Here is an 11484-nt window from a genome sequence, read left to right on the forward strand (position 1 = left end):
TCTAGACCCACAACATAAATTGAATGAAGTTGAAAGTGATTTGTATTCGACTGAAAGTGATAGAGCAATGGGGAAAGTGATGGTGTTCGAGTGAAATTGAAGAGTTGAAAATGAAATTCCATTACTTGTCCCATGGTTAAGATCCAAGAGCATTGAATTCTAATGGTACAATGTTGGTTGAGAATAAATGGTTGCATTGGATTATGGTGGGTTATTCGATGGTTGGAAGAAAAGATTAAAGGATGAAGAAGAGTAGCATTTAAAATCGAGGGTAAAAATGGTATTTCACGTGTGAAAAAGGTCAATCAAAATAAAGTTTTTAGAAGTAGGTCAGTCATAGAAAAGTTTTTTATTTTTGGGTCATTTTGTACAATTTTCCACAATTTATGACCGTTAATTATCTTATGACTTAATGATAAACAATTAGAGTTCCATTAAGAGCCTATTTGTTTCATAGATATTGTCATGATTTCAGAGAGACATTTAATATCTATGTTTATTTCACAGATTTCACTTTTTAAAACCAAAATAATATTATCTAGGAAACTTTAAAATTCATCTGACAAGGGTTTTTTAATACCCTCCGTACTTCTGAGATTTTTATACCTAGGATATGGATAGAGTTTGATTAATCAATAAATTAATATAAATTAATTAGTATTATTAATTTTAATTCATTAATAAATATAAATATATTATTTAGACTTAATAAATTTCTTCTGATATATTTACCGTCTAAGAAACACAGACACAGATACGGATATGATACGACGATACGTTAATTTCTAAAAAATTAAGATACTAATATGTTAAAGATACGTTTATATATATATATATATATATATAATTAAAATAGATTTAAAAAGAGAATGAAAACTTGAAAAAAAAAATCCAATAACGTCGAGTCATTGTTGAGCGACTAGAGTAGACTGTAGGAAAGAAGTAGAAGATGAATATTGAAGAATGAAGTTGAAGATGAAGGAATGTGAATCATGATTTTAAAATCACTCCTAAACATGCACTAAAATAAATCTGAAAGCAAATACGCATATCTGAAAATTAAAAATAAAAATAGAAAAATCAGATATTTCAAATCACCTATCAAACACGCATCTGCACAATCAGACACGTATCTGCACAATTAGAAGTATTTGTACTTCCTAGTTTACCGTTGATATTTTATATTATGTTAACTATTTAATATTAATTATTAATTATTAATATTCTAATTAATTTATATTTATTTAATTTTTTTATTAATTAAATAAAAAATTTAAATAATATTTAAGTTTAAAATATTCACTTAAAAGATATTTTAATTGATTAAATAATTAATCAATATAACAATATATTAAATAGTTAAATTTAATTATGATTACATTACTTCCTTTGGTATTAATTATCTTATTTATCCAAACGTAGACATTAATTATCCCAACATCTAAAATCTAGCCATTTAATATTCATACTTATGAAATAATATTTATGATCCAAACGACCCCTAAAAAAAATAATTTTTAAACATAGCAGAAAATAAATATTAATAAAGTTTTATGTAAAAATAAATAATCATTCACAGAAAACCAAAAAATAATATATAAAAAAAAAAAAGGGAAATGTTATATCATCAAACAGTGGGTTTTTTTTCCCTACAAATCCTCACAAATTTAGAACAATTTTCATAACTCGAAACTTATTTAAAAGAAACACGGATTTCTAGATGGGTAGTTTATTGTGATTAATAAAACAAATTCGTCCATAAACAGTAGAAGGTAACATCATATATTTCAAAATATCATGTGAATATATTTCCCTTCAATTAGCTTGAGAACTCGCAACTGCTCTGTAAATTCAAGTCCAACATAAACTGATGCATCTAATAAAAAATAAAAAATTTAACATGGAAAAGAAAAAGACAAGGAATTTTTTTAAAAAAAAGAATATATCAGAATGTAAAAAAAGTCACAGCAATTTCTTGCGTTCAAAGAATGTCTTGAGATGCCATAACTGTAAACTAGCCACAGACAAGCAAACTCCAAGTGATAAGAGACTAAAAGTGGCCATCTTTGCATTTGTTGATCTATTCAGTTTCTGCATTTCCTCCTCTCTGAAAAACCAAAAAGATAAGACAAACAATAATAAAGAATCAATCATCAGATTCATCACAGCATCAACTCATACAGAATAAATCTACAAAGTACAGAGCCCACCAAAGATACAAAAGGCCAATGAACTAAGTTCTCTCGAGGAATATCATCACATTGTAGCAGAATAAATCATTTTAGTATATCTTTTTTATCAAATTCTGTATGGTTATGATGAATGCCATGTAAAAGAGATCATATTCCCATAAGGCAGGAGAGATTATGCAATTTCTTTATGGGCTCTTCAGAAACTCAATTCATTGTAATGTTGTACCTTTCACGGAGATAAAACATCTCATCGTGTATGGAGATGACTGTGTCGTACAACTTCTTCAACTCAAGTTCCATTACCTAGCATAAGAGATGATGAGCAATTTCATCACATGACCATCTGAAAGATTCTTCTATCAAACGAAAAAAATAAACCATTTTTACATTTAAGTAGAGAAGAGTTCGGAACAGAATCTCAAAAGATCTCTTATTTATAAATGGGCCTCTTAACATATTATTATGGGGGAAAACCTCAATGAAAAATAATATCTATGAAGAAATAATAAATACCAAAGAAATGTGGACATGGACCACAAGAAGAATAATGAGATGCACATGCAGTTTAGACAATGACACATTGGTAAAATTATACATTATTATATTTCAATCATGCCATACATTATGAGAACTACTAATGACCAGAGTAGCATATTGAGACCATATGATGAAAATATCAACATAAACTTCATAAATCAGGAGCCACTCAAACCCATAAAGAATCATTGTATATGAAAAACTTAAATTCCTTTTTTCTTTTGTCCTTTTATTTTTCTCTCTCTAATCCAGCTACTTTCATCCACAAGCATGGTCCGCTTAGTTTTGGTGGCATTGACTGAACTTTTTCCATTAAGATTTCCCTTCATTTATTTTCAGTTTCAATAGGAATTAAAATGATAATCCTGCCTCCATCATAAAATTTTATTTTACAAGAAACATTTCATTGTTTGATGAAATAGGGAAAACCTCAACGCCAATAGGCGAATTACAAGAAACATGTCCAATTAAAGAAAATAATCTCCATCGTTAAGGTAGTCCTTACTTCTAGATAAAAAGATCTGGACTTTGCATTCCTCCAGAATTTTATGGCTTGTTGGCATTTTTTGCTTGAAGGGTCCACTTCAATTTTAGCTTTCAAAAGGAATTTAAATGATGATCCACTTTCAACCAGTGGGGTAGTCCTAGTGCTACTCTTCAGAATAAAAGGATTTTGATCCTCTATTTTTTTGGTGTTTTCCTAGCGGCATCTTTCTTCTCTCTCTCTCTCTCTCTCTCTCTCTTTGTTCTTTCTTGTTTTTCCTTTATACACTTCATCTTCTCGCTTTATGGGGGCCGGTTCTTTTTGGCCAAACTCTAGAAGGTGATCCCAAAGAAAGTTAAAAAGTTCTTCACTTGGTTGTGCAAGAGAGATGATATCATTGACACTGATTCGATGTCGGTCTTCCCTTGCTTGATTCTATAGTGGTAAGTTCTTTACAAGAAAGAAAGAAGATTCTTGTTGAAAACATAATTGTTTTAATAATATTGTAAGGAAGCAAAAGGAGATAAAACCTATTATAGAAACTGAATGCATATCAAATCAAATTATGATCTAACATGAACACTTATTTCACCATGCAGCCACCACAATGCCCACAAGTTCAACACAATTATTCAAAGAATAACATAATATCATGCAAGATGAATTGTTCCAAGGATAATTAGGAAAAAGTTCCAAACATTAAGCAAATGCATATCCATGTCTAAGCCAGAAACAATTGAGAAATTTCAGTACTTACTTCAACCTGGCCTTTCTTAGCAACCTTGGACCAATCCTTAGAAGAAACACCAGACCTCCAATCAAATTCCACAGTAACCGAACCAAGGGGCTTTTGTTCGGGAGCCCAAAAGCAAGTAGTATAATCACCAGACTCGGCTGCAGTGAACGCGAAATGTCCAGATTCCACATGATCCGCATTATGATACGTGTTGCCGTGAGGCGAACTAACCTAATAAGAACCTCCACTACACAAATTACTCATCTAAACAAATAACCCAGAGAGAGAAATCAATTTGAAAACACAAATGCAGGCAAACAGAATCATAAAGATGATCATGATACAGTCCAAATGCAGATTGGAGAAGATAGATAAGCATTGAATCGGAAAAGGAAAAGTGAATGATACCCTAACAGTGAGCTTGTGGGAATCAGGGATGGGAAAACCTTCGTTGAGATTAACCACCGAATATTTCCCGACGGTCATGGCGTTGGTCTTGATGTCATCGGAAATGCATTTGGTGGCGCCGGATTGAAGATCGAACCGCATTGAATCAGCGACGGTGGAGATGAAGCCCAAAAGAACGAAAACCAAGAAACTCCATTTCGGCATCTTCATTGATATCTGGCAGATTAGGTTGAAGAGATCATCAAATTGAAAGCCAAGGGAAAAAAAAAATAGATGTTTTATTTGTAATATTTAAAATTGTAAACGGTTTGATTAAATTCTTTAGATTTATTATAAATGTATTTAAGTGATTAAATTGAATTATTATAAGAACAATTACAAATATAGTATTCAAACTCAAAAGCATTAATAGATATAATATGATACAAAAAAAAAAAGAAATTATAAATATGGCAAAAACTTAGATAGTCTATTAGTGATAAATCATATTGTCGGTAAGAGCCCATCAACAATAGAAATTTATCAAAGTTTGCTATATTTATAATTTTTTTAAAATGATGTTATACATTTGATTATTATCTCTAAAAATGCTATTAATTATCATTATCTCCATTAATATAATATTTTGTGCTAGTGCTACCATGACAGACCATATAAAATTAGAATTTGCAGCCCTTGACATTAATGGAAATTATTATTTTTCATGGGTACTCGATGACGAAATTCACCTGGATGCTATGAACTGGGAGAAACATTAAAGAAGGAAATAAAACATCTAGTCAGGACAAAACAAGAGCTATGATTTTGCTTCGTCATCATCTCCACAAGGGATTAAAAATGGGATATCTTACAATAAAAGATCTTTGTATCTTATGAAAAAATTTGAAAGAAATGTATGATCATCAAAACACGGTTATTTTAGAGTCTAGAACGTGTATGGAAAGTACAACGGATCAATAAGCACTCTAATTCATTAATTTCAGCTTTAAATTAAGCATACTCATAAACTAATAAGAGGATTTCATGACATACCTTTGTAGAACCACTTGAATCTCGATTCCAGCTACAAATCTTCTCCCAACTTGTGAGTCACCTCAAGGTCTTCCCTATCGTTCTCTTGGTGCTTTAGATTGAGTTATGGTACTCAAAATAAGCTTGAACAAAGAGAATTTAGAGAAGAAAATATTGTTGCACCAAGGAAGAAGACCTTATTCAACCTCAAGTTCTTCAGCAAAAACTTATCAAATGCATGCTTGATTCTCAGCCCAATTTTCTCCATTTATTGCAAGACCATCATGCAAAGAGGATTGCTGCTTGAAATGTACCTCATGCTTAGAAGATTGAGTCAAGAAATTGGTGGGAAATGAGTGAGCCACTATAAATGGAAAGTGGATAAATCCAACTCTTTCCATTTTCCATATTTTCTTCAATTTTGTTTTTCTAAATTGATTTCCAAAATAAATTTTATTTTCAAAATTGAAATCTTTATTAATTTTACAAAATTAATTCATTAATTAGTTTTCTAATAAAATTAATATTAATTAATTAATTCAATATCAAATATTAAATTAATTTGACACTAATTACACCATGAATCTCTATTCATGAATTTAATATTTAAATCATATTTAAATATTAATTGATTCTCCAATTTCGTTTAATTCCAAAATTAAACACGTAATTATATCACATATAATTACTAATTCCCTTAATTCTAATTTGAACGTTTTAAATTAACTTATCACGCTACTCTAAGACTAATCCATTTATGAGCTAGTAGGGGACCTCGTGGACCTACAGATCATGGGCTCCAACAATCCGAGATTAATCGGCTAAACACTTTATACCGAATTTGTTCCCATTCGTTAACTATTGGGTCACTCCACTAAAGCCCAGAGTTGCACTCTCTTCACTATAGATATATTATGTCCACTCGAAGTTAATCCTTCACAGGTTGTTCGTAATAATGCTTGGATCAAATGACTATTTTACCCCTAAGATTACCTCTTGTTCCTTAAGTCCCACTTATCCTCTAATAAACAATTGGTTTGTGATCCAATCAACAAAACAAACTGAGTTCCTCTTGAGCCAATGAGAGGGTGGGGCCCGTGTCCAAGACCTGGAATCAACACTTAAAGGAACAACCTCTCTACTATCCTTGAAAGCGGATAAGAATGATTTCCATCTTGCACCCTATGTCCCTAGCTATCTACCCGTTCTTACCCCTGAAATGGAGGTTGATTGAGCAACATTGTTGAGCCAACCCTCACCTATGCAAAACTAAGGATAATCCTAAATAAATAGGAGTTCATAGTTAGCTTAGGATTAAGGTCAATTACATAGGTAATCGCTTTGAAATAGTCAGTCTTAAACAGTAAACAAGCGTTATAAAGTAAGAGTGACTGATTTCGTGGTCCAATCTTGTACAAACCCATTGCATAGAATGCTCCCACTCCTCATGTCATAACATATACGAATTAGGATCACATCGTCTATAGCACTTTATAACTCCTTGTAACAATAACAGAGTGAGCCACATTCGATAGTGTTACCAGAATAAGGCACCCAACCTTATTCATATACTATAGATCATTTTGATTATTTACTCAAACCTAATCCACTTTTATTTCTCCACATAAAGTTCAAGTACTCCTGTAATAGTCATCGATCTTTTAGTTTATTGGATTTATTTCTAAAACGAAATAAGCAATTCATATTCAATAAAAACTTATTGAATTTTCAGAATAAGTTTTATTGTATACAAACCACGAGTTTTAGGACATAAAACCCAACAGACTCCTACTTGGACTAAAACTCCAGTGGTAACATAGATATCTGAATATATAATACTGGGTTTTTTAGCTTTGCAGAGAAATACAATAAACTAGGACATCACATATCCATGGTTTATCTTTTGGTATCCCATACCCGATTTTTCTCCCACTTACCCTAGGTTATATTCCTGGTATTCCAAGTCTTACTAGGAGATTCTCATACACTTTAGCCGAGAGAATTGTTGTAAACATACTAGTATACAATAGAATTCTTATTAAACTATATGGGGAATGCATCTTATTGTCATAACTCCTGTTTCTCAATAATGGCTAGGAAGTCATACATTCCTCCCACTACATCGAGGTACTCTCAACTCTTTGAGTAAGATGCATCTGACTTGTATAAACAACCTCTTGTTTACAGTGTCAGTTTTAATCAATAAATTTTATTGATGTATGCAAGCTTTTATGGAAACAAATAATACACGGTGATCTCGAACAATATTCCAACACTTAAGGGTTTGATATTAACACTTATATCGATCTTTTCAGATTTTTGAACTATATAAACAACTTTTACATATCATAAACAGCTTTCATAAGTTCTCTATATCTCATATAGAAGTTCAAAAATACATTAAAATTGGAATGATGTTAAAAAAACTAATTAAGGCAACTAGGTGTAGAAAGCTTTTAGTGGATTTCATGTTCTATCAAATAGTCCTAGAAATCTAAAACTTTTTATACTTTGATCCAATCAAAGTATTTCAATTTTATTTTACCTAATAAGTTCTGTACACTTTGAATTTTTCAAGTGTTTTAAACTTATCACTTAGGTTAAATAATTACTTGCCTTTATCGATTTTTAGCTGTTTTAAATATTTAAATATTTGTAAATGGCTTTTAACTAGGTTGGTTCTAACAAAAGTTGCTTTGCAATAGAACAAACATAACTTTCGCTAATGAACATTTCATTTACAAAAATATATACAATTTGTTCTTTTACAACAAGATAAACTAACTCTTATTACAATAACAAAAGTAAATAAGATCATCTTCAGACAGCAACATCTCCCACTGGTCATCATGAAAACAACAAGCAATCTTCAAGAACTAGTTTGCACTGTTTTGCTTTCTTTACTCTCTTCTCAGTAAGGTACTGCGGGCAGTTTCTCTTCCAGTGCACTTCTTCGTTGCAATGGAAATATTTTCCTTTATCTGCAACTTAGTCTTGTGAAGAGGAAGCAATATCAGGCTTTTTGGAGGACGTTTCTTTCTTCTCAGCAATAGCAACATTTACTTCTGGTTTCAGACCTTTAGCCCTTATCATAGTCTAGTAAGCTTGTAGCTCATTGAGTAGAGTAGTCAAGTTATACTCTATTTTATTCATGAGCGCGTTCGTACAGAACTGCAGAAAACTCTTCGGAAGAGATTTTAGAATAAAACAACTTGACTTTTCTCGTCAACGACAACCCCATTTACTTCTGCCACATTGAAATGGACCACCATATCCAGGACAGGTTCTCTAACAAAGGTCCCTTCTTTCATACAGTAGTTGTAAACGTATTTAATAGCCATGCCTCAAGGAGAAGAACGATTGTCCAAATATCCCACAGAGAGATTCCATAATCTCTTTGACAATACCTATACTCCCGTGTTTCTTTGCTAAGACATCAAATATGCTGGCAAGGATATAGGTACAGGCTTTGTCATTAGCCCTAATTCATTCTGTTGTATGTATCCCGAATAGTTCGGTTGCATTTGATCTAGGAATGGGAGGATACTCCTCTATTAAAACGAACCATAGATCATCTATCACCAATATAGTATTCAGGTTTGTTTTTCAAGTGGCATAATTATTCCCAATAAGTTTATCAAACGCCAACAATTGTACTAATGAACTCGTCATTCTAAAAAATATAAACAAATTTTATCAGTGAACTGCTTTTTAAACTCAATCAAGTTTTGACAAAGTAACAATATACCCAATATTATTTTTTTACAACGATATTACAACAAGACATTCTTGACTAGTACTATATCCAGAATAACTCATATTCTGATAGTCATTCAGCTACCGATTTTTGTCAGAGATTAATAACTCTTTAGTAATTCTGTAAGTGTAACCCTCTGTTTTCAGACCCCAGAAGTCAGCCTCAACAATGCTCCCGAATTGGAAAGTCAAAGTTGAAAACGACTTTAGAAATCCTATCCATTTCTGGAGTTTGATTTGTTCTGAATCCTATATTAAAACCCTCCAAGGGGATAGTAGTCGTTAAATGACTAACGAGGCCGACTTAAAGACAACAAGCAAGCACAACATAGGAATTTCATGGTCCAAACCAACAGAAGAGACCATAGGATATGTTGACACATATCCTTCACCCACTTACTATGAACCACTTCCCCTATTCGCTTTGATCTTGATCTCATAACGAACACTTTTTGAGGTCACTCCCAGGGTGACACGAAGTGTTGTACGAATCTCACGATGGGAATTATCTAGGGACATGAGAATTGAAATCAATATATCATATATTTGATTTTCTATTGAACAACTTCCCCTCATTCACCTCGATTAATTCTCGCAAACACTTTCCGAATGGAGGTCACTCCCAGGATGACACGAAGTGCCGCATGAACCTCTCGGTGTGAACATCTTGAGAACGTGAAAATTAAAATCAAAACATCACATTTGATTTTAAGGTGAACAATTTTCCCCATTCACCAAAATCTTGATTCATGTAAACATTTTCGAATGGAGCTCACTCCCAGGGTGACATGAAGTGAAACATGAATTTCGATCATGAACTCTTAGGGAGTGAGAGCTAAAAATAATCATATCATATATGTTTATTAATCTCCACTGAAGTGTTCTAACATATCATATATGTTATTTATTTTCACTGAAGTGTTCTAATAGTATATCATATATGTTATTAAACTTCCACTGAAGTGTTCTAACATTGAACAAGGTATACATTTCCTTAGGCTTATTCCGGCTAATTAAAAAACCTAAGTCTAGGTGTTTATCCAAGTATAATGTTTATATTTGGATTTAACCTATGATATCTATGTGATAAACTAGTTTTTAAACCTCACATCGCTCACGTATTGCTCATAAACTGGTTAACAATGCTCAATTATTCGACCATAATTCCCAGGTATGAGGTATTCCCTAGACCGTCAACTTAAATACCTCCAGCCTTAGACAAGATTATATATCGGTTGAATTTGTAACCCTAGTTTTACAAGTTTAACTACCTATTTTAATTATTAAAACAAGTGGTTAACCTACGTGAGCATGCAACTATTCTTTGTTATGGATTTTAAATGTAACCCAATTTTATAACAACTTACAAAATTTTTAGACATGCTAAACATCCACAATATACATCAAAGGCATTTAATATTTAATATAACACTTATATTAGATAAAAGAAACCTTAAACATGCATACTACATATTATAACACTTTATAACATACTTTCAAGGTGAGATTTTAAATCTACATGGCATACTTTATGTATAAATAATTAAACACGTACTGATATGGTTTTAATTTTGGCATTTTCAATCAAACAAAGGACTAATTATTACAAAAAAAGCAAGAAACAGCTCGAAAATACTTTCGGACTGCTCGAACCGCCCCAAACGGAACTCGAACAGCTTGAACCAAACCAGAATTGATTGAATTGGACAAGTCAAAACCCATTTGAGGCTGAATCGGACCAGACAATAAGAAAACTGGTAAAAAAAAGTCAAAGCTCACTCATCCTCGCCTGGTCAAATCGGTTCAAACTCGATTCTTCGTTCAATCAATGGTTCAAACTCGATCGCTCGGTCAAAACTGGTTCAAACTCGATCCTTGTTGCTGGTTGGTTGAAAACTCGCTCCTCATTCCTCGATGAAACTCGATTCTCGCTCGAATATGAACAACGTAGCAATGCTCAAGGGCAGCATTGCAATGCTGCCTGGACAGAAGCTCACGAATAGTTTTCTACAACTCGACCTTCTTCACTTATTTCTTCAATTACAACTTAATTTCAACACTAATGACTCCAAATAAATTACAGACTCTTGAGCACACATATAAGCTCATCAATCAAGAGCCAATTACAAATTTAACAAAGGAATAAAAAAGAATTTAAATGCCAAATCTCAGAAAACCATATCAGTGCACCATTTTCATATAACTCATGAAAAAACATCCACAAGCCAAAATTAAACCAGGATATGGATCTTGTATAAACCTATTGCATAAGACGCTTCCACTCCTCATGTCATAACATGTACGAATTAGAATCACATCGTCTATAGCACTTTACAACTCCTTGTAACAATTACAGAATG

The 11484-nt window shown here is 32.2% G+C and overlaps 1 protein-coding gene and 1 long non-coding RNA gene across 2 annotated transcripts; one reads left to right on the forward strand and one right to left on the reverse strand.

Annotated features, from left to right (window-relative positions):
• Nucleotides 1–1783: 1783 nt before the first annotated feature.
• LOC120080220 (transmembrane emp24 domain-containing protein p24delta9-like) lies at nt 1784–4662 on the reverse strand. The gene is made up of 4 exons (XM_039034800.2): nt 4358–4662; nt 3971–4180; nt 2419–2495; nt 1784–2107 (listed from the first exon to the last, which is right to left on the reverse strand). The coding sequence occupies exons 1-4, from the start codon at nt 4565–4567 to the stop codon at nt 1963–1965; spliced, it is 642 nt and encodes a 213-aa protein (XP_038890728.1). The 5' UTR covers nt 4568–4662; the 3' UTR covers nt 1784–1962.
• On the forward strand, nt 3420–4726 carry LOC150035396 (uncharacterized). The gene is made up of 2 exons (XR_016530025.1): nt 3420–3656; nt 3813–4726. It is a non-coding gene; the product is annotated as an uncharacterized LOC150035396 (long non-coding RNA).
• Nucleotides 4727–11484: the final 6758 nt, after the last annotated feature.

This window comes from Benincasa hispida, chromosome 6 (genome assembly GCF_027475165.1).
Source record: "Benincasa hispida cultivar pf3 chromosome 6, pf3_genome.v1.1, whole genome shotgun sequence".
Classification (NCBI taxonomy): domain Eukaryota; kingdom Viridiplantae; phylum Streptophyta; class Magnoliopsida; order Cucurbitales; family Cucurbitaceae; genus Benincasa; species Benincasa hispida.